Source organism: Thrips palmi, unplaced genomic scaffold, assembly GCF_012932325.1.
Source record: "Thrips palmi isolate BJ-2018 unplaced genomic scaffold, TpBJ-2018v1 HiC_scaffold_12, whole genome shotgun sequence".
In the NCBI taxonomy this organism is placed as follows: domain Eukaryota; kingdom Metazoa; phylum Arthropoda; class Insecta; order Thysanoptera; family Thripidae; genus Thrips; species Thrips palmi.
The window spans coordinates 1,727,643-1,751,891 of NW_023144623.1; the positions used below are offsets into that span (position 1 = coordinate 1,727,643).

Sequence of the window (24,249 nt, forward strand, 5' to 3'; positions counted from 1 at the left end):
AGATTTTTAAAAACTGTAGCAACCTCAGCCTTGCTTTATTTAAACTCTTTCGTTGCTGTAAACTACTTAGCAAAGTGTCTGAGAGTATATTTTATTTGGGAAACAACAAAACTGAAGTGTGTGAATATTCACGTTACGAAAAACGAAAGGAACTGCACTGTTAAGGGGAGGTTTTACTGAAAATATTGCATTTTTCAAATTGAGACCCAGTGTAAAAATTTGTTGCAGATGTATAGTAATACATAGTTAATGGTCAAACATGAAATTTAGAGCCCAATACCTCCCTCCAAATCTAGTCGAAGAGGTTTTTTCAGCCTATTGTAGCAATATCTTAAAAAATTCTCCTACGCAAAGTATTTCAACGTAAACTGATGTTCTGGACATTTTTCACTTCTTTGGCTCATATGCAATAAAGCGTGGCATCACCAAGACATGGGACTCAACAAATTTATTTTGTCGTTGCTTTTCAGAAAAAAAGTCACTAAAATATCAGAAATTTTAACATTTTCTTGAAATTTTATTGACATGCTGTCTTAAAAACACAGCTTATGGTTTTGTAATGGCCCCAGTATCTAACTAATGCCACGGTTTATCAATTATGAACCAAAGAAGTGAAAAATGCCCAGAACATCAGTTTATGTTGAAATACTTTGCGTAGGAGAATTTTTCAAGTTACGACTGGAAATAGCAGAAAATTCCTCTTCGACTGGGTTGGGGGCTAGGTATTGCTCTCCAAACTTCAAATTTAACTATTTACTATGAAATACTTTAAATTTACAATGAATATTGATAATGGGACTCAATTTGAAGAAAGTAAGATTTTCAGTAGAACCTCCCCTTAACATTTCTTTCTTTTGTCTCATATTACCCCACATTGCAGGGAAATATGGGACGGCATTCCGAAGGTTATTGAAGGGTCCCCACTGCACCTAAAAATCAGAAATTTGGTGAGAGTGTAGCCAAAGGGTCAATGAACAAGTGATGAACACCTCAGTACCTCAAATTGAAATTGAAAGGGGGAATTCACAAAAAACCTCGAAATTTGTCTCATATTACCCCGTCCTACGGTAGCATCAACTAACACTTCGGCCCAAGCCGCAATATGGAAATAAAGGGTACACAGGTTATACATCGATTAAGCATACATACTTTACTCCGCATCATATGCGTTGGATACAAATAAGGGCAGGGTTCCAGGTGGAGGCAAGTACGACAGTGGCTTCGGGCACAAAGTAGCAGTCCATAAAGAATTCAACGCCCCAAACGGGGGTTGATTTATGGTTCTAGGACGGTGGCAGGCGAGAGATGTGTCAGTAGTGACCGACATGCATGCACCTTACTCGAGGGGGAAATCACTCTTAAAAACTGTGACCCGACTACTCCCTATTAGGTTCTCTTACGCTATTACAGTAGGCTTATTACGCTCCAAAATATCCAGATTTAGGCTAAAATCAAACCCTAAATAGGGAAAATTTTAAAAATTTGGCTATTAAGCTATTACTATGACGCGTTATACTAGGAATCGGTGACCCGACTTTTACGCAAGTGATTTCCCCCTCGCACCTTACTGCATCGTCAACAAGGGTTTACAATCCAGTGACTCTTGGTACATCTTACAAAAAGAAAAATGTCCCCTTTACTGCCCTGAACAAATGAGGCTACGAACTGTTCCTAGGGAACAATTACTTCGTAGGATACAAATTTCTTTCGGAATGTTACAAACAGTTAAAAACAATTACATTTTGTAACAACGACACTCTCATTCCAGGAACGTGACATCACGTTGAAACGAACGTGACAAAATATCACGTTCGTTTCAGCATTGTGTCACATTCGATTGAATGTGAACAAGCTAATTTTTGGCCGATTCACATCCAAACGAATGTGACATCTTGTCACGTTCGTTTCAACGTGATGTCACGTTCCTGCGATGAGAGCGAAAAGGAAAAACGTGCCTAAGATAAGATTCGAAGCAAGCTGAACATTCTCCTTGATGTATTTCTTTTACTCATTCCGTATGTGCAGTGATGTAATTATCTTGACCTGCCGAATGTGACCACGTTAGCAAGCGTTCCGATAAAAATTATCAGTCTTTCAGTGTGTCTCCAAAGGCTGCAATGTCTGTGTGCGCCTTTTACCGCGTGCTTGGGATGGATTGGAAAACACCCCCTCTAGCCGTCACTTACTGGTGCTACGCACAGTAACGTTCAATTTTGGAGTTCCGTGGAGGCTTGGGGGGTATTTTCTTGATTTTCATGTACTCAAGGTATTGCGGAGGGATTTTTGATAAAACGTGCCTCCGCAATTTACCTTCAGCGTCCAGGTTAGTTCCCTGAAATTCCCTGATTGGCACAAACTGGACAATGTCTCGCACGGCTCGTTCGCCCTTGTTCCAGATGGTCCCTGTCTTGGCTTCTCCCCCTTCCACGTCTGTCAACAAGGTCCTTACCGTGGAAAAGTCTGCATCACCGATCCCTATCATAATGATTGAAATCGGTAAGCCAGATGCTTCCAGGATAGCCTGTCAGGACAAAAAGAACACAAGTAATCAATGTACATGGAATAGCTGGACGCAGAGCCGAATTATGGCATGACAAAAGTCTCGTCAATAATTGACCTCACATAACAGTCGCGGTGAAATAGGGCATGACATGAGAGTCGCGCCGATTCCCGTAGCTGATTTTTCATTTGGACTGATGCCCACGACGTATACATTTTTAAATATTAATTATAATTAATAACGAATACGACGCCTACGCGTGGAATTAACCACGGGGTGGGGGTTAAACAATTACTCAGGAAGTTAATTTTCTGAAGACCAAATATACCATCAATTCTTAACGAGATGTGAGGGAGCAAAATGCAACATACGTAAGTGATTTTATTTTGTAGTTTATGGGAAGTTTGCAACATTATAGCTCTATGAACGTTGCAAAAGTTATCGATATGGCTTTTCTTTTCCCTCCGCATCGCGTTTGAAAGCATTTGCTTATTAGAGAGGCAAACGTAAAGTTTGCCCATGCGTACCTGTTTGGTTTCTTTCAGGTCGTGAAGGTTTCCATCAGTCAAGAGTAGATGCACGAAGTATTTTGAACCATCTGTGAACTGTCTTGCCATAGCTATCACCTTAGATAATCCAGGAGCAAAGTAGGTCGGACCAGACATTAACCCGTCAAGCTTCCGGAGAGATTTGTGGTAGGTCTCTAAGATGCCTGCACAAGGTAAGAGGAACATGTCACGTGGGCACTGAAAATGCAATAGGACTTTCGAAACAAGAAGAAAGCTGATTAGACGACTTTAAATGCTAGAAGAAAGCTGTCTAAAAAGTGCAATGAAAGAAAGATTAAAACTGGCCATTTACTTGGTATTTTTAAGTTTGGTCACACTAAATTACTATGTAGGTTTTTCTGCGCGCAAATGCACGAAATTAAACATGCACTTCGTAACGCACGAATTTGTGCGCGAAAATGCACGATTTACTGCATACTTGCGCATGAAATCGTGAATTGTCGCGTACAAATTCGTGCGTACGCATGTTTAATTTCGTGCAGTGGCGCGCAGAAAAACCTACATAGTAGTTGATCCACGAAGCGGAAGAAGGGGTTAAGTCGAGTTGATTCAGTGACCTCTTATCAGTCTATCAAGTAAACTTGAGCGAAATTTTGGTCCAAAAATAAGTGTGGTGAGATAAGTCCCATCCTCTTGCATCTATTTTTAGATGACATTCCCCACCTGTTCTCCCACCTGCAAGGTTCAGGCCTTTCTAAAGTGCACGGATTCAACTCGACTTAAGGCCTTCTTCCGCTTCGTGGATCAATTTAGTGTGATAGTAACGTTTAAATTACGCCAGCTCTGTGACTGTCATCCCTTTTTACCTAATGGAGATCCTTCTAAGAGAAGGTATGGGCTCGGCAATTTTGGAAAAGTGACTTTTGAAACGAGTCACTACACAACTTACAACAAACATTAGAGTCTAGATAAGGGAAGGTGGAAGGTGAAACACTAGATAAGGGAAGGTGGGGTACCATGCAAGGGGAAATAACTCCAGCCAAATTTGTACACCAAAATTCATCAACCATGTAAAATTCACTGTCGAAATTCAACTGAAATTCATCGAAATTTCACCAAAACTCCATCGAAATTTGACTAAAAAACGTCGAATTTTGACTGAAATTTACCGAAAGTCGACTGAAATTCATCGAAAGTCAACTGAAATTCATTGGATTTGTACACCGAAATTCAAAGTGATTTCCCCTTGGTACCATGTGACACGGCAACCATGTGACTTTGGCTTTTTCTCCCAAACGGCTTGCTATCCAACAGCGGTAAGAAGACTCAAAGGAAGGTATCATGAAGGAGAATCGACGTGCAATAGGTCGTGACTCTCCTTCGAAAAGGACGGGAATGGTAGCGATCAGAATTGGAAACCGTCTTAAAATAGCTAATTGGAAACTTTTTCTATTTCCCGCCGCGTCGGCTTTTTACCTTCAAAATACATTTTAAGGACATATGCTCTGCAAGATGTTCTTCTTTGATGTTTTAAGCGCAAAACAAGCTTTGGCTCGATTCTCTACGGCATAAACTTCGAGCGTTATTGCTGTTTCCCCTAAAACTGTTGATCTGGGCACCATGTGACACCACTGTCATTCGCTTTGGGATTCCACGATTCACTCAGTTGAATGTGTTCAGTCTGTGACATTTGTACACCAGTTACTCAAACCTTTATTGCTCGGGAACCAAAGATGATAAATTGATAAACTCAACGGAAATAAAAAGCTGGAAGACTTCTTCGTTCATTCTTTGCGTATAGGTACGCTGAGTAGGATTTAAACCCAGACTAAAGGCCACTGTCACATGGTACACTAAGGCTGTCACCCCACCTTCCCTTAGGGCTTCTTAAGACCCGATGTATAAAGGAGTAATAATAGCCAAGGGTTGGTAGGAAGGGAGGGTGGGGATCCATGACCACTTGTTTTGCACCTCCATCCACACTACTCTGAGGTTCGTAAAGTTAAGTTTCCAGCATAAGGGAATCCTTCGGACCTCCAAGGACCTCGTCTACCCATTGAAACTTGTCCGTAATGTTTATCATGGTTTGAGAAAATAGTACCCCATACGTGAGGTACCACGACCACCCCGTGGGGGGCACCATGACCTAAGAACTTCTTTCCCAAGAAGTGTAATTTGACCAGTATTCTCACTGAAATACCGTCAACGGGGGTAACTTGGGACACTTTTTCACGTTTTTTGAACGCCAGAGGCAAGATTCTCAACCCAGACCATTGGATCCTAACTATGTTAAAGTTTGACCCTTTTCCCATGATTTCATGCTTGTCTGGTTCATTTGCCTCGATTACATCGTTTCCAAGCGGTCCCGAAAGAGTGTCCCAAGTTACCCCATGACCGGGGGTAACTTGGGACAGTAGGTAATTAGCTACGTTCCCATGCATCTATTGATGTTAATGGACGTAATAAATTCAAGTCACAACATATAGACCAAAAATTCAGGCCTAGGAACTCTTGTAGGACCGATGTTGGACTATATCTAGGGCTCTAGGCGGAACTCTCTTTTCTACTGGTATTTTCCAGGTATGTTCTGAAAATTTCAAAATATGGATTACCAGAAGACAAAACTGCAGAGCAAGGCATCTCTTTCCATCATGAGCGTCAAATCCTAAGTTTAAGTTAAGTCAGGGACCAGGTAAGTCAACTCCTAGGAGGCTACGACTGCTGGAAACATGAGGAAAAGACTGTCCCAAGTTACCCCGTAAAATTTCGATTTTTGAGAAAATGAAGTCTGGACCGAAGATGGGAAAACTATAATCAACGCCCTTTTGCGAACTTTATTGTCTGTGTATGATCTAACAACCCAGAGAGACTAATCGGCCAAATCTGCATATCACTCCTTGCACTAGGGTCAACTTGTCAATGTTTGACAAATTTTGTCAAAAACCCTATTATGTAGTTTCCCGTTTCTCAAATACTAATTGTTATGTTATGCACCTTTTCTACCTTTCCGCGCGTGCCCTGAGGCCTCTGAAAGAAAACCCTGCCGCGGGTTTGACGCTAGGAACCCCCGTCGCGGAATGGCAGCACCAACAAGCTGTACAGGACAGACTGTCCCAAGTTACCCCCGGTGTCCCAAGTTACCCCCGTTGACGGTAATTGTTTCTTTGGCTGTTTTTACGATCAGGCCAATTACCTCAGAAAAAAAAACACCCTACAGACGTTTAAAGCTTCATCCGTTCCAAATGGCTTTGGACGGTTCAGTACGGTAATTTCTCTAAGGCCTCTACACTCCACGTCCAAAGCTATGACATGTATTTTCATTTTTGTTAGTCTTGCAATGAGGAATCCAAATAACTCCAAACCAATTAGTTTAAAAAGTAAGAATTAGAAGTATAAATATTGTCTTAATGCATTGCCTTAATGAATTGCAAAGTTTTGGATCCAAGCTAGTTAACCTACCTTCTACTCCAACACAATCAGGGCTGCCTGAGTCGAGATTTAGGTTGAAGTCGTGCGACACTGTGCCGTGAAAATTGACGCCAAAGCCGTAGGCTTTAAAAATACGATTGGCTATGAAGTTTTCTACGACACTGCATACACCTTTTATGGCCAACTCGTATTTATTAGGTTCCTCCCCAATGTTGTGCAGGGAAGGGACTGGAGCATTGTTGGACCCTGTGAACAAGCTAACAACATTCAAGCGAATGATCACGGCTCAAGACGAATAGATCCAGGGAGCGCTACAGAAGGGGATAAAACAGTTTTGACGCCAAATTTAAGGAAAAACAAAAAACTGAGCTGGGGAAACTAGAACAAAACACATGAATTGTATTACACAAAAAAGTCCAAGAAAAAAATTGAAAACCCTCGGTAAAATTTTGAGGAATACATCAAAAGTGTCAGGTCTATTCGTTCAATGAATCTGTGACTTGTAAGTCACAGTGATCAGTCAAAATGATAAATCACTTTCCGTTTAAATGGAAAACAGAGTCCTCTTAACTTAAATGCCCTCAACGAAGTAGAATTCGGAGACAAAACAAATGGAAACATAGTCGGCACAACGTTTTTTTTATGTCCCTTTCCAAATTAAGTCCAAAAAATGACGAGGGGTTCACTTGATTCCTAGATTCATAAAAATAAAAGTTGGACTCCTTTAGCCAATTTTCGCAACGGGTTCATGTAGACTTTAGCTGAGTTATCTCTATTTTTCGATGAAGGAGGTCAAAAGGGGAGGGTCAATTTGAGTTCTACCCTTTCCGGCGTGAATTTTCTCAACTGCGACGAATTGAGTCAAATAATTTGGTGCAACGATTTAAGGGGGCGGCTCATACATGTTAAAAGCACTCTGTAATATTTTTTTATGTAGACGGATCAAGATTTTGCGATTTCTGTATTAAAACCCTTTTTGATATTTGAGTAAGCTTCATTTCGGCTTAACGTAAAGTGACTCTGGACATTTTTGGGAAATTTAGTCGATACGTTTAAAATTTTGGTTCTTGTAAGATTTTGTTCGCATACTTGCTCAGATCTGTGGAGCAAAAATCGGGGAGACTCATCCCTAGTAGTGTCATAGAATTGACTAGAATGGGCTTTTTATCTGCAATAGTTTTCAAGAAAAAAAAAAACAATTTTTTCTACCAACTTTTTAAACAAATTTTTGAACAAAAAATTTGTTTTTATTTCTATTCTTCAAAACTATTGCAGGTTAAAAGCCCATTCTAGTCAATTCTATGACGCTATTAGGGATGAGTCTCCCTGATTTTCCCCCACAGATCTGAGCAAGTATGCGAACAAAGTCTTACGAGAACCAAAATTTAAAACGTTTCGACAAAATGTCCAAAAATGTCCTAAGTCACTTAAGTTTAAGCCAAAATTAGGCCAAAATGAGGCTAACTCAGTCATCTGAAAGGGTTTTAACACAGAAATTGTAAAATCTTGATCCGTCTACATCAAAATTTTTTTTTACAAAGTGCCTTTAACATGTATGAGCCCCCCTTAAACCATTCTGGCACACTAAATTACTATGTAAGTTTTTCTGCGCGCCAATGCACGAAATTAAACATGCACTTAACGCACGAATTTGTGCGCGACAATGCACGATTTCGTGCGCAGGTATGCAGAAAATCGTGCATGTTTAATTTCGTGCATTGGCGCGTAGAAAAACCTACATAGTAATTTAGTGTGGGGGCTCAATAGTAAAATAAACATTCAGTGATAAGCTTCGTTATCCCCTTCTTCTGGATCAATAATGCAGGATGGAAGTTGGACTTCCCTTGATTCAAACCTCACCTGTGAAATCAATTTGAACGGTGCCCAACAGCTCAAAACCTACAGCCACATATTGGCTGAAGGTAGGAATCTGAGGGATTTCTCCCACTCTTATTTCGCCGGAATGTTTCAGAGACTGAGAAAATGAGAAAAGAACGTTTTAGTCACTTAAGCCCGTAGTGAATCCCGCACTCTGATATTCAGTGCGATTAACATGTACTGCAGCGCACCTGTTTGGCATGATTGAAGAGTTCGTACGTGGCATTAGGTGTTTTCAACTCATTCAGAGTGGTATTGAAGGATCCAATCAATGTGGTACCTTCCTCGTCGGTTTGCAAGGCGTTCACTCGTATCGTGCGGTTGTAATCGCCATCGCACAGCGCATTCACAGACACGGACATCTCGTCCCATATGAGAAGGTCTATGTCCCTCTTCACCTGCAAAGGAAGGGTGATCATTATTAGGCAGTCAAAATGACAGCCCGACGACCGCGCCGGTCTTTCTACAGGAAACGTCGTCCCACACTACCGTAAGAAGGGGTAATATGAGACGATTTCGGGGTAATAGGAGACGGAGTTTGGTTTGCGTAAGATTCACTCTTGTTCGTACCATTTTTCGCCGTGAAAATTGACAGGGATGAGTCATCAAATGCCACGAGGATTATAATTCTAACGATAAAAATCGTGCGTCTCATATTACCCCGAAATTGTCTCATATTACCCCGGCCTACGGTACATGTTCTCCCTTATTGACCATTTTTGAACCATTTCTTTAGACACCGCAAAGTTTGGTGTAAACCTTAGCGACAAACTGGTTGCCTCTCTTCCCTTTTCCTGCATTGATCTTTCGCAATATACGGTAAGGGAGACTTGTGCATGAAAAACAGGCCAAGAGAATATTTCGGAAAACTCAACCACCACCTTTAAATTTTATTGAGGTTTCGGAATATTCCGGTAACAAATCACATCTTTAGAGAATTGCCAAATTTCGTATTTGCAGCTGAATCCGAAACATTGATACTGTGAAGCATGATAAATTTGCGTGGAATTACAGATTTTACAGAAATTAACACTCTTAAAACCTTACGAAATATTTTGAGCATACATATTACAAGGTAGGTTTACGCCAGACCGCGTCTTGTCGTAACAGGCTTCGCGATGTCTCGCGGCCTGTTCCTCCAATCCGCGCCTGGCGTACCTACCCAGAGGGCGGCAACGGCCTAGGAAGCGCGTGAAGCCATGCGCGAGTAAGGTGCATTGGTTACTTATTTTGCTGCGATTGTAAGATCTAGCCCGTTGATTGCAAAACGCTTTGCACCGATCAAAAGAGAACAAAATTTGAGGTGCATTAGGCCTAGTAGACTGCCCGATACTTCCAATTCAACCGAACACAAGGGTGGAACCATTTACATCAACATGGCGCATTCGAGTTTTTCCTAAATTTTATGATTTCTCGTGTTTTTAGGTGTTTCCACTGCACCTTAATATCAGGTAAGGTGAGAGTTTGGAGAAGAGCAATTAGCCTAATGCACCCTAAATTTCAAGCCCTTTCCATCGGTGCAAAGCGTTTTGAAGAACACAGTCTAGTTTTCATAATCTCGAACAAGTGCGCAACCTCTGCACTGACGGCGCGAGCATCGCTTCACGCTCTTCCTAGGCCGTTGCCACCCCCTGACCTACCTTGGCCTGCGGCGCTAGCCTGCCTTCGGCAGGCATTGGCTTGTCCGTCGGCGGTTACTTAATGCATGCTGGGGAGCTCCGCCCCCCAGACCCCCCTTCCTTCAGGACAGAGGCGATCTGCCTGCAGAAAACTCGATTTTCCGCCGTTTTTTTAGGTGTTTTTCGGCTATAAAAACTGAACCAGTTGAGCTAGGATGGTGAAATTTCGCGTGTGCCGAGCTAAGAACATACCTAATAAGCCTGCAAAATCTCAGCCAAATCGGCCGAGCCGTTCAGGAGGAGTAGTGTACACACACAGACACACAGACAGACAGACAAAACTTTTCAACCGCGCTGGAGTAACAGGCTTCGCTATCGCTCAGCCAACAAACTATAATACTTTGTTATACGAAGGAATAGTTCGTAAATTACGAAGTATTTTCTTTGCAAGCTTTCGTTTGTTATACAAGGTAGGTTTACGCCAGACCGCGTCTTGTCGTAACAGGCTTCGCGATGTCTCGCGGCCTGTTCCTTCCATCCGCGCCTGGCGTACCTACCTTGGCCTGCGGCGCTAGTCTGCCTTCGGCAGGCCATGGCTTGCCCATCGTCGGTTACTTCTTACTTGTTGCATGCTGGGGAGCGGCGCCCAGACCCCCCTTCATTCCAGGTAGAGTTGTTTCATCTACAGATAACACGTTCTTGACCCTTATAACTTTTTAACTTGTTGGGGCTGGGGGGCTCCACCCTCCAGACCCCCCTTTCTTCAAGGCAGAAGTGATCTGTCTGCAGAGAACTCGATTTTTCGCCGTTTTTAGGTGTTTTTCGGCTTTAAAAACTGAACCAGTTGAGCTAGGATAGTGAAATTTCGCGTGTGCCGAGCCAAGAACATACCTAATAAGCCTGCAAAATCTCAGCCAGATCGGCCGAGCCGTTCAGGAGGAGTAGTGTACACACACAGACAGACACACAGACTGACAGAAAAAACTTTTCAACCGCACTGGAGTAACAGGCTTCGCTATCGCTCAGCCAACAAACTACTATTCTTTGTAAAGCCCAAAATAGTTTGTAAGGTTTTCTCAGTGAAAGTCCGAACAACATTAGTGTCTCAGTGCACCAGTGCACAGATCAAAAGGCTCAATTTGTTCCGAATCTGTTGCAGTTTCCCTTCAATCTCTCCTTACTCCGGTGAACCACGCCTACTTGCCTTGTTGGTCTCAGCGACCTCCTCACTGACACCACCCTGGGCAGAGAAAATTCAGGTTACAGTTAAAATTTTCTGTGCTATGTGCACCGCCCCAAAATCCCACGCTAAAAAATGCAGCAGGGACGAAATTGCACTCACCTTCTTCACGGCGGTTTTAATTATTTCGAGGAAAACATCTCCGTTTCCCTCAAGACTCCTCCCGCTGAATTGCAGGGTCAGCCTCTCGTCGCAGTTTCGCTGGAACCGCGCTGAATACTTGTCGCCATTGGGCTGCTTCACCGCCACCTCCACCTTAAATTGAGGTTAGTCATGTCTTAGAGCGTTTAACTCAAAATGAATATTCCATTCCCTATTATAGATCAATATTCTGCCGAGAATAACCAGGATAATTAGCGATACACGGGCAACTTTGGCCCGTCCCGTACAATTAATGAGCGAATTTTGCATATGTTTAGCCCTAACGGACTTTGAACCTCAGTCTGGGACCAAAATAGGTGTCATTTTCGTCATCAGCACTCTTAAAAACATGAGAAACAATGCAAAAACGCGAATGTAAAAAATGGTCGGAATATACCCCACTGGGATTTGAACCCGGGCCCGAACTTCTCCGATTCGGTCCAAACTAGCACCGATAGCTTCGTCTCGTCGCCCTGATTCCAAAAATATCCCTATATGCCCTTCCAGCTGCATCCGTTGCCGAAATCCTCCTCGACCCCAGATCATGATGCACCCGCAGCAGCGCCCCCGGGGCTCGGATCGGATTAGCTGCCACCAGGTGGTTCTTAGGGTCGCTCAAGGAGGCTGCATACCAAATTTGGCCAAGATTGGACCACGGGAAGTCCTCGGGCGGACGCACAGCATGCATCACACTAATTGCCCGTCCCTCCGGTATTTTTATTACAAAAATACACGGGATAGGCCAAAAAGAGAGGGCACTTTTACCGTGGGGACCGTCAGATGAAGTGCCAGCTGAGCCAGGAAGCATGTATTGCCTTTCTATCAAAGCCCCCCTCCCCTTTTACGACAAATATTTTGGTCTCGAAGCGATCACCACACATCAATTCTGAGGTCCTTCTAAGAAACTTATGGAAAGAAACTACTTACGATTCCTTTCGTATTTACGGTAGCAAGAGGAGTCTGGACAGTGCCAAGAAGATCGTCGCGATCAGGTATGTCGCAATCAGAGTAACCTCTGTACACCTCAAAGATAAGGTATTGCTTTTCCTCAAATCGGAACGGCAGCTGGAGAGTTTCTTCCTGTTCAGGATCGTAGTTTTCGCGACCCAGAGTCGCCCGGTATACTTCTTGCCTTCCTTTGACGCCCTCGACGACGAGAAAGATGACGCACATGGCCTGCACTTTGTCGTCACTCTCATACCTGAAGCAAGTTAATTTGTTATTGCTAAAGAAATCTTTCTAAAATCCATTTTTGAATTCCGACTTGGCAAATGAAAGGGGAAACGAGTGTAGTAAACTTGACAGCTGTTGAGCATTTCTGCTGGTTTGTGAATTTCTACATACCTGCACCCTGTCTTGATTTCAACTATGTCAGACCCTGTTTCTTTTAACGAAGTCGCCTGGTGCCCGACCTTGGTGCCCGTACACAAAGCCCTTCGCAGTGCTCCAGATGATTCAAAATCATCTCCTGTTAGCAGCACAAAATGTTTACAGATTCTTATTTTCAACGTCATGGTAGTTTGTATTTTGGGTACTGGAAATTGAGATTTTGATGTCCTAGATATATTTGCGTCAGGGAGTTCATTCTACAAATTAAACGTTATCACTGTCTGATGAATTCATTCTCAAAGAGGCCCCAACTGAACTCCCGGTAGTTTGTAAGTTACGGAGGGTTATGTAAACGTTGAGTCGCTGAAGATATCCTTGCGACAGAGAAAAATGTGCCTAGATTTCGGCAATTTATCCCCCTCTAAACAGATAATGGTGCCTTCTCCGAAATTTTCAGCCCGCTGTGAGCCCAGTGTGGCTGTCGAAAATATTTTACTAAGCGTGCTGTATTCTTCAAATTTATAGAAATTCTGACACATTGTGTTTTTATTTTTTAAGAGAACTGAAGTATATGTTGAAAAGGGCAAGTCAACATTAGGACTGAGAAATAGTGACCAGTGGATGCAATAACTCACCTATGAATCTGTAGTCGCCGTTCTTAAAGGCGACGTGGAGCTCAGAAACCCCTGGAGAAAGGTTTATTTGAGCTACACGCTCTTCTTTGCCTTCAAGCCAAACTTCCATTTTCTGCTCGGCGGGTCGAGCCACCACGAAAGTGTACTCCTTCCCCGGAACAAAGGCAGTGATGTACGGGTAATCCTGTTGGTGTCACGATGTAAAAGTGATTACAGCATAATTTCGTACACTCCGGGCTAGAGGGTGGCATTCTCTCTCGCTCGTTGTTCATTCGCTAGTCAGCGGATCCTTAGACCGTCCCTTATTTTTTCAAATTGAACCGAGACAAAAGTTCGTGGTGCCAAATTGTTCCATTTGGTGAGAAAACACCTCTGCCAAAGTTTGTTGGTGCTACGATATCGCATGGCCGAGCCTAAGGGGCCTAAGTGCAAATTTCAAAAATCGGCCGATTTCGGAATTTGAAAGTTGTTTTTCAAGTAAACACGTCATTTTGATGCCCGTAGGGCGAAAATTTTAAGCGTTTTGCCGTAGCTCGAACCGTTATGGCCGAAACGGCGCTCTGAACGCGCTCCGCCACCGCGTGGATCACCGATCTGGACCCAACTACGACGCTTTTGGGCTGCACCGAGCCGCCCCGGAGGGCAGTGGATCGCTGCGTCGCTGTCAGCACCTTCCCTAAACATGTATCTGAACTATCTCTGAAAATTCCAATGTGGTTAGTGGGATTACTCAATAGGAAAATGCTGAAATATGCCCTCAAAGTGTCAAATTTAGCCATTTTAGCATTTTTCGCGTGTTTTGGTGTAAAATTTGGTCTTTACCACATCTGTATTGAACTGTAACCTACCAATTACTATGCAATCAGTCAAACACATGTTTTGAGAAGGTGCTGACAGCGACGCAGCGATCCACTGCCCTCCGGGGCGGCTCGGTGAAGCCCAAAACCGTCGTAGTTGGGTCCAGATCGGCGATTCGCGCGGTGGCGGAGCGCGTTCAGAGCGCCGTTTCGGCCATAACGGTTCAAGATACGGCAAAACGCTTGAAATTTTCGCCCTACGGGCATCAAAATGACGTGTTTACTTGGAAGACAACTTTAAAATTCCGGAATCGGCCGATTTTTGAAATTTGCACTTAGGCCCCTCAGGCTCGGCCATGCGATATCGTAGCACCACCAAACTTTGGCAGAGGTGTTTTCTCACCAAATGGAACAATTTGGCACCACGAACTTTTGTCTCGGTTCAATTTGAAAAAATAAGGGACGGTCTAGCGGATCCTATAGTACTACGACAGATCACTTTGAGAAATCAAGAAATTAATTGGTACCCATAAACGGATCTTTTCTAAATTAAAAAAGTTCCGCCAAGGCAAGCTTAGCAAAGCGGTCTTGCCGTGGACCGGCCGGGGAGGCCGGGCAGAGAGGGGGCAAGAAGGGTGGGGGTGGCGGTGAGGAGTGGGGACTGGCGCGGCGAGGCGGCGCGGCGTGGCGGCGCAGGACGACGACAGACGACGACGACGACGACGACCAACACGACCATGCAGTCCCCTCCGAGCCCGAGCGCCCTGAATGGATGGATGGGTGGATGGGATGGGATGAGTGGGATCGGATGCAGAGCTAGAAGCGGTAGCAAGACCGCTTAAAAAATTCTTCAGAAACGACGCATAATCATGTTCGTGAATTTACGATGAAGATTCGCGAATCTCCGGGAATATTTCGGGTTAGTGGCGTTACCCTGTGGATTTACGAAGAATCTTCGTAAATCACCTAGTAGGCCTATCTTCGTGAATAGATGGGATGCCCTCTGCATCATTTTTCCGGAGAAACCTTCAAAAGATCCGGCTTTGTATTTTTACAATGTGCTCTTTGCAGTTTCACTCTAAAACATTTTAGCGCGGACACCACGACCTACCTCCTTGACCACCCACGTGGCACGAAATGGGCGATTGGTGGCATTGGACAGGAACGTCCTGTAGCCCATTCCTCTCGACTCCACGCCGTCTATCCGGACGCCACCGCACTGGACCTCACCGCACGCCACGACGCCGAAGTACGAGTCCCTTTCGACCAAAACGCGAATGCGCACTTGACTTCCGACGAGTAGAGGGTCGCCGTTCGTGCGCGCAACTGCAATGAGAAATAGACTCTTCAATTCCATACACTGTGCACTCTGCAAACTCAACGGTGTACTCACAAGTCCACTGGAAATCAGTTGGTGATACATCTGACCCTCTGAGGAATGAGCACTGAGCGGGGACCCTTAACTTATCATTCAACTATCACAGTAACATACGACAATGTTCGCTGAAAGTTAAGAGAATGGACTTAAGCAAGTATTTCCAAGAGTTTCTCCACACAAATTCGAGAAACTAGTAAAATAACTTTTCCTGACACTCTCAGACTCGTATTGACTTTTTATCTCTTGCCATAAAGGTTTTTGTGCGAACGTAATAAGTACTATTTTCTTTTTAGCTATGCACTATTTTGTTTATTGTATAATGTACTTAGTCCATTAAACCGCACTTTTTGTCGTTTGCAATGTACGTTTTAATTTCTACATGATCTATTGACAATTTTATCTTTATTACGATCAAAATTGTGCATAGTTAAGAAGAAAATAGTACAGTTTACGTTTGCTCAAAAAACGCAATAAGCAAGAGAGAAAAAAGTCCGTATAGGTCTGAGAGTGTATGAAAAAAAATTAGAAGTTACTGGTTATAATTTCAACTCTTACGATAACGTTATGATGCCCTTTTGAGGTAAAATAAGGATCCCTGAGGGTGAGACATACGATTCCTTGTTTTAAGAACTCCCTGGAATGTCTTTTTTGCCATAAATTGGTGAGATGTCTCACTTTTTTATTTTCGGAGTTCACACTGAAGCTTGTAATCGTGAGCACACGCTAAAGGTAGTGTACAGTTGAGGACACAGAGCCTATACTAGTCTTTCGTTTTCAGAAACATTTTCCTCAAACCGATACACAATCCTTCTGTGGTGAGTGAGTTACCAAGGTGGACGAACGACGGACATTTTGATTGTTTGCTCTGCACTTCAAAGTCAACTGTCCACTTAGTACGCACTTAAAAATGCATACTTATCCTGTTCTAGACCACACTAACAACTGCATGCTGGGCCCCGTAACACCGGTCTTGCCAAGTATGCACTTGTTGGTAAATACTTGCTCTAGAATTCATTTGTTAATATATACTCATTGAAGGAGCAGTATGAAAATATTAATACAAGTGTATTTACTGGACATAAGTATTTATTATTTAATAGGGCGATGGGCTTCGCTCTTAAAGTGTCATACCTTTAGCACTGCAGCCTTGAAAGGTGACCAAAAGTCCGAGGAGGAGAACAACCAACATCCTGCAACAGTAAAACAATGTGAAACCTTCGTCCGTAGTAGTTTAGGAAACTTTTCGAAACTGACCGTACATGCTGACATGCAGTCGATGTGCATTTGTTTTAATTTTACCCTGCAAGCTCAGATTCCGAGTATTGGGAGATAAAGTCAGATGCGAGAATGCCGGCGAAGCATGTTGCTATTCTGCCGTGATAATGGTGTGGTCTCTGCGTCTACCGACCAAAAGCATAACTGGATATTTCAAAGGAGATCTGTCCCAGAAGATTACACAACGAAAAAGAAAGTCAGACATTACACTGGTAAAACAAAGGCATAAAAATTACGCCCTTTAGGGCATAAATACTCTTTTACGCCCTTGCAAGGGCATAATTCGTTTATGCCCTTGGTAAGGGCGTAAATGGTGTAGGAATTTCAGGGGGTGGCAACGGCCTAGGGAGAGCGTGAAGCGATGCTCGCGCCGTCAGTGCAGAGGTTGCGCACTTGTTCGAGATTATGAAAACTAGACGGGGTTTTTAAAACGCTTTGCACCGATGGAAAGGGCTTGAAATTTAGGGTGCACTAGGCTAATTGCTCTTCTCGAAACTCCCCCCTTACCTTATATTAAGGTGCAGTGAAAACACCTAAAAACACGAGAAATCATAGAATTTAGGGAAAAATGGAACTGCCATGTCGATGTAAATGATTCCGCCCTTGTGTTCGGTTGAATTGGAAGTACTCTACAAACTGAAGTGTGTACTCAGTATGCATCTACAGATGCATACTTGCAAGTACACACCTACAGATGCATACTTAGCTGAGTACACATCTAAGATGCATACTTAGCTGATACACTCTACAGAGATACTCAGCTGAGTATGCTCTGCAGATGCATACTTGGAGAGGTTAGGTATGCATCTGTAGGTGTGTACTCAGCCAAGTATGCATCTGTAGATGTGTACTCAGCTGAGTATGCATCTGTAGATGTGTACTCAGCTAAGTATGCATCTGTAGGAGTGTACTTGCAAGTATGCATCTGTAGATGCATACTGAGTACACACTTCAGTTTGTAGAGTATCCGGCAGTCTACTAGGCCTAATGCACCCCAAATTTTGTGCTCTTTTGATCTGTGCAAAGTGTTTTGCAATCAACGGCCTAGATCTTACAATCGAAGCAAATTAAGTAACCCCTGCACCTTGCTCGCGCATGGCTTCACGCGCTTCCTAGGCCGTTACCGCCCCCTGGGAATTTCAAGCAAAATTTTATTGCCCTTTTCAAAGGCATTAACGATTTATGCCCTTTAGGGGCGTAAATTGTTTACGCCCTTAAAGGGCATAATTTTAATGCCTTTGTTTCACCAGTGTACAGTTCCTACAAGAAACATACTCTGTGGATGGGATCAGAGCTCATTCGCCGCATAAATGTTTCAGTTTGTTCTTCTACTTTCGGACCAAAACCCATTTGAAATAAGACCAGACCTCTAAAAAAAATATTTCAACCAACTCTATGGTCGAAACCAAAAATATAGATCAGAAACTTAAAACAGCCTAATAAAAAAATCAAAACCAAATTTTTCTTGTTTAAACGAAAGTTAAAAATTTGGAAACTTCAGCACTGCGAGGGGTCACATCCTAGACCGGGAGGTTAGAAAATAAACTGAAACTGTACAAGACATGTTTTCGTTCGCCAAACCAGAACATTTTGGACATTGGGTTCCCCGCATCCGCGACCGTGACTTTATTGGGTTGAGAACTGACATTAATATCGCAAAGAATAAAAGGAAGGTTACAATCTAGTGCTCTAGTCTCTGTTTGGTTTCCGATCAGGATGTTTAGGGCACATTGCGGGACAATACTCTTGGTGATTTAATTTTGAGGTCCTTAACGTTAAGTGTTCCTTACCTCGGAGAGTGGACTGGCTTCGGTGAAGCCATCGCTCCTACTGAGGCCGTTGATGCCGCCCATAGCGTTGAGATGATGCGCTGACGCGCTGGGCACACTGTACAGAAAATAAAAGAGGGAAAGAAAACAAAACGGGCTGACTTGAACTACATAGAAGGTAAAAAGCCTTGAAGTTTCCGCCCGACACAATTTTGAGTAAGTGCTTTTATTAACACCCTTGTAATATTCACGAAATTTGTTTTTATTTCATGACTTTCAATATTCTTTCCACGCAAATATTGTACGTCTCGTTGATGACTTGTTTTACCTTAGGCTTTCAAGCTATGGGTTATGAGTGTGCATCAGTGCCGAAAGCCACACCAAATAACTTCCGTCAAAATTATCGTCCCATTGAAAGTAGAACCAATCCTACATTTCTTGGCCCTTTATAAACCTTTTACTCGTCTGTTTTTAAAGGTACTTTCCGGTGACAGTTTCTTTCAGTCTTCTTGTAAAATTGCAATCAACTTTTCACAGTGGACAGGAAAACTGTCACAGTCTGATGCTATCTTTGAATCCGTGACCCAAGGAGCCAGCATCGCAGATAGAAGCAGCTTGAGGTCAAACGGGACACAGCGACAATTAAGATATTAAAACGGGCCACGTTATTTACCGTTTTCGACCCAGTATTTGTCGCGGGCCAAAAGGTCGGGAAAGGTACGCGAAAAACCTACTGCGGTGTGGTATCCACTTCGGACTGGTCTCCGGATTCATGTGCTCACCAAGACCACTTTGCTGCATGCCTATGTGCGAGACGACTGTGCTATTTTCCCGGCCCTTGTCTTCAGGGGAATATTCAAAAGCGTAGACAAGGACACTATTGATCCGGTGAAGCCTTCACTTTAGCAAAGCGCATGGTGGTGGTGGTGGTGGTTGGGGGCTTTGCTCAGTCGACAAAAAATTTTGTCGTAGAAAGACTTCCTGCGTTCCTGGTTGACACCTACATGAGTCGTCTTGCATGGACTCTATTCATTGATGACTTGTCGACAAATTTTAGTGACGGATCTTGATATCAGCCCTACTTTTTTTTAAACACACCTAAAAGTTTGAAAAAAGGGAAAAAATCACTTTTTTTTTAATGTTGAAATTTGAAAACTCATATCTCAGGACAGAAGTTAAATTTGAAAATTCCGTCACTAAAATCTCTTCTATACATCTTTAGGATAACCCAAAAAAATTTTCAAGACTTTCCGTCCCAATGAAAGACGCAGGAAGATTTTTCCCCAACGCTCCAAAAAACACTAAAAAGCCACTTTTCTCAGAGACCGTTCAACATTTTGGATTGAATTTTGTTTTGGGAACTCACCATTATGAACCTCATAATTAAGCAAAGTTTCAACTTTCTGGGATTATTTTGAAGCCTACTTGAAAGTTTCACCAGGGTCCCCCCTTAAGTTGTGTTTTCACATTCTAACCAAAATTTTGGCTGGAGGACAGCAATATCACTATAAAGTCTGAACTGAGCGTCACGGAGCGCGCCTCGAACTCCTGATTACTGCTGGCAACGACATGTACTACCTATCCACTTTGAAGTTGCCTGACGAATTCCTGGAGGTCTCAACACATGTCACACCTGGACTTAAAAAGATTTCACACTCAATTAGTGCTTTTACAAGAAGAGATGTGTGGCTAAAATGGTTTCCCTTTACTCGTACAATTTCAAATATGCCCTGCACTTGATCAAATAAAAGTGAGGTGCCTGCGGCACTTACAGACAAATGAGCAAAATTTTGAGCGCTGAACATCACTCTGCAAACTCAACAGTGTACTCAGTACACTCTAGTTAGAGTGTGCTCATGAGTACACTCTAACTAGCGTGTACTCGGAGTTAAGCACAGCACGCCGGGCAATTTATGCAGCTGAAAGTGTGTACTCATCTGAGTACACGCTAGTTAGAGTGTACTCATCCGAGTACACGCTAGTTAGAGTGTACTCATCCGAGTACACGCTAGTTAGAGTGTACTCATGAGCACACTCTTACTAGAGTGTACTGAGTACACTGTTGAGTTTGCAGAGCAGTTGACCACATGTAAGTCCTAAGCGAACTGACCCACCCTTATTTATGTGTCCGATCAAAGAAAATGCCGAAGAAGAATCTCAACGAGTGTGTCGAACATACTCTGGCTTTTCGTGGACTCGACTGATTGCTGACAACGGCACCGCCGTTCTTCTTTCGCGTCACCGAAGCACCGAAGTCGTGACGAACGCGTTCGCAGTGCCTCAGTGAAAGCCAAGCAGACAAGCGTCAGTAAACAACACAGTCGTGTGGGATGGACAGACCAGAACTGCGAATAACGAGGCTGGGAACGTCGAGCAAGGGAAACGAAAGAAGGGCCAGAGGGGACCATGGTGGGGCGCGACCGATGAAAGCGCGCTCAGTGGGCCACGGTCAAGGCCAAACGTCGCGGGGAAAGACAAGCGACTGTCGCGAGGGGTATGAGAGGGGCCCTGCACCCAGCCCCAAGCCGCGCCCCCCGCAAGTGTGGAGGGAAGCCTCGTTGCTCGGCGCTCGGCCAGTGGATCGGCTCCCAGCAGACTGATTCCGAGAGTCGTTTTCGTCGCTCTGTCTCTCTCGCACTCATGGGACGTCCTTCGAGTCCGAGGGAGACAGAGCGACGAAAACGGCTCTCGGAATCACTCTGCTGAAGAGCGTTTAGCGGCGCAGCGCCCTGCCCACTGGCAACCCACAGCGCACGGATGTGCGATGAGATGCCTGTCTCGTTTGAGTGGATAGTTTTTCACCGACCTCTAAACTGTTGAGTTGGGTATTTCTCATTCGATGCCACTCGTAAATACAAGAATTTTGACACCTCACTCATGCCGATGAGGCAACCGAAAAAAGTCGCGCAAAAATTTAAAATTTTGAATTTATTTGGCTTATTTTTTAGTAGGTAAATATTGATCTGCCAAAAAAATTTATAAAGTAAAAGTTGCTTAGAATGGTCGAATTCGGTAGGGGAAGGAAGAACGACTCAAAAATTCCAACATTAGAAAAAATGTGTTGCCTAACTTTTAGGGGCATTGGTAATTATTGTCCTTAAAACGAGAACGAGGTAGCAAAATAAAATAGTGCTCTACTTTTTCACAGAAGTCACACTGCAAATCCAAGTGTAGGACAGGTCGACACTATACACTGTGGCAAAAAGGTACGGAAAATTCTGTTAATTTTTGTTTTTAGGATTCTTTGTAGCCCTCTTATCAATATTCTCTGTAGGCTCTTACAGTATTCTCCGTAGGACTTGGAAGACTATAGTCCTACAGAGATCACTGTAAGGTCCTACGGAGAATACTGTGCGGTCCCACTGAAAATACTGTAAGAGCCTACAGAGAATATTGATAAGGGGGCTACGGAGAATTACCACAAACTGTTTACAGAATTTTCCGTAGCTTTTTGCCACAGTGTAAAGCGTAGACCAGTTTGTTCTTCGCTTGCAAGTCCGACGCTTTGAAGTGTCGACCACACACTGTCCGACACCTGCAAGTGTCGACCACAGAATGTCCGACGGCTGAAGTGTGGGGTCACAATAGGAAACTCAGTGTAATTTGCCTTAGGAGTGTCCTACACATGCAGGCGTCGGACACAGTGTGGTCGACACTTGCAAGCGTAGGACTAGGGATGTGCGAATCAAGGATTTTCATTTCGAATCGAATCTTTCAAAAAAGTTTCATCGAATCAAACTTGGAAAACTATAGTCGAACGAATCAACTTAAGGTTCAGAATCGTCGAATTCGCAAACTGAAAATATTTAAAGTGCTTTAAACAGAGAATGTTATAAGGGGGCTAGGAAAATTTACCACAAATGAAAAAAATTTCCTTAATCTTTTTGGTGTAAAGCGTGCGCCGATTTCTTCCTTCCCCCAAGCCGACGGATTCGAAGTGCGACACACACTGTCCGACAATTTGCAAGTGTCGAAGCAAAGAATGTCCCCGAATGTGGGGTTCACGATACCGAACTATTGTAATTCCTTTAGGACGGGCCCTACGCTTTAGGCGTCGACACATGTGGTCGACACTTGCAAGCGTAACTAGGGATGTGCGAATCAAGGATTTTCATTTCGTCGAAAATCTTTTCAAAAAAGTTTCGGAATGAATTTTTGGAAAAATTTGTCGAATCGAATCGAACTTATGACGATTCAGAATCAAAAAATCGAATTCGAACTGAAACTAGAAAAAATTAGTTGCGTTTCAAAACACAAAAAATGTTATAAAGGAAGTGCAAAGATATGTTTACAAAAAGAAGAAAAATTAATACTTAATCTTGCTTTGGTATAAAGCACTACGCTGTGCGCTCGACTTTCTCCGTTCCCAAGCTCGGATTCGAAGACGAACAAAACTTCGATTCGAAATTTCGAATATTCGGGGTAAGCAAAAAATTTCCGTCCCCGAATCGAATCAGGGCTGGTTCGATTCGATACCGAACTATTCGCACATCCCTAGGACAAACTGGTCTACGCTTTAAAGTGTCGACCTGTCCTACACTTGGATTTGCAGTGCAACGTTATGTTAAAAGAAAACCTAATAGGAACACAGGTATAACAAGTTCTTCTTAATATTAGCATTCACTTTACAATTACATGTTATAATTATAGGAAAGTGCATGTGAATGTGTCCTAAACTAATTTGTTTATCTTTCTGTCCTCAGCTAGAGTTACCCGCAGAAGTTGTCGCTGTTCCTCATCATTGGTAAGGTCGTTTCCTTTCAAGAAACGAGTAACCGACGCTACTCCGCGCTCAGCCGCATCATTTACAACCCGAAAATGGGTGACGATCTTCAGACCTTCGAGATAACCCTCATCTGTTCCTTGGACTACTGGATCTTTTTTCAAGGAAGTTGCATGGAAGAACTTCATGGATTGTTTGGAGACGAACTTTGCAACAAGAGTAAGTACAGAGTCATCCATTACCACATTTACACGAAAAAACGAATCCGAGACACCATTTCTTTCCTCAAGTGCTCTCACTATTTTTCTCTTCTGTTGCATGGATACCTCTTCGTCAAAGAGTGCAAGGACGACCAATCTCGGAGACAAGTACCAGATATAAGAACACATTTTATCCAGTACAGCCTTCCTGTGAAAACCCAAGGTCATGGTATCGTGCACCACTTGCAAACCAAGCTCCAAGGAATGACCTTCTCTTCCTGTAGCTTTTGAATAAGAACAAGGAACAAGTAAAATCAGGACACGAGTACTTGTATTTATTTCTCTTAAGTATTGTTTGCTACTTGTTTTGGGGTGTCGCCCCTTATTTCATTCAATAATATTGTTCCGGTCAAGTATAAAAGTTAAGTTTAGTGTTAGTAACATAGTGGAGTTGATGATTATTTTCATCTTCGGTTTCTTAGTTTGATGCCGTTGTTGCTTGACATTTTCTTAATGATTACTTAACAAAGTTCCTAAGAGTCCCTGTGTTTCTGTTTGTTTAATGAATTTTAATGTGGTTTTCAGCAGTGTTTACTGTGCATTATGTCTCCATTGCTCTTGTCTATTGTTTATGATTTGTTGTTTGCTATTGTGAATTTCTTGGTGTACGTTAGTGTTTGAAACTTAAGTCAATCATGCAGTAACCTCTATATAAAATCCATTAAGTACTTAGTGTCTCAACCAACTTCAGTTCATTTTTGCACTTCTTGCCCTTTTAAGTGTGGTAAATTCTGTAACTTATTGATGGTTCCCATTAAAAGTTATCT

The 24,249-nt window shown here is 43.1% G+C and overlaps 2 protein-coding genes across 7 annotated transcripts; both read right to left on the reverse strand.

The window, feature by feature from the left end:
• Positions 1–1,124: 1,124 nt before the first annotated feature.
• Positions 1,125–21,130, reverse strand: LOC117640045 (copine-9-like). 6 transcript variants are annotated; one of them, XM_034376251.1, is made up of 15 exons: positions 20,679–21,123; positions 18,521–18,617; positions 16,755–16,874; positions 16,587–16,645; positions 15,189–15,403; positions 13,281–13,464; positions 12,661–12,784; positions 12,244–12,517; positions 11,278–11,430; positions 11,140–11,175; positions 8,508–8,714; positions 8,299–8,413; positions 6,469–6,684; positions 3,028–3,212; positions 1,125–2,521 (listed from the first exon to the last, which is right to left on the reverse strand). In XM_034376251.1, exons 4-15 carry the CDS (start codon positions 16,642–16,644, stop codon positions 2,192–2,194), a joined length of 2,097 nt encoding a protein of 698 aa, XP_034232142.1. In that variant the 5' UTR covers position 16,645; positions 16,755–16,874; positions 18,521–18,617; positions 20,679–21,123; the 3' UTR covers positions 1,125–2,191. The 6 variants fall into 6 exon arrangements, with proteins under 6 accessions (XP_034232142.1, XP_034232143.1, XP_034232138.1 ...); XM_034376252.1 differs by lacking the exon at positions 16,755–16,874 and adding an exon at positions 15,471–15,580 and having other exon boundaries at positions 20,679–21,119; XM_034376247.1 differs by lacking the exon at positions 16,755–16,874.
• A 1,811-nt stretch (positions 21,131–22,941) lies between these two features.
• On the reverse strand, positions 22,942–24,142 carry LOC117640331. The gene has a single exon (XM_034376756.1). It carries the CDS (start codon positions 23,648–23,650, stop codon positions 23,171–23,173), a length of 480 nt encoding a protein of 159 aa, XP_034232647.1. The 5' UTR covers positions 23,651–24,142; the 3' UTR covers positions 22,942–23,170.
• Between the last annotated feature and the right edge of the window lie 107 nt (positions 24,143–24,249).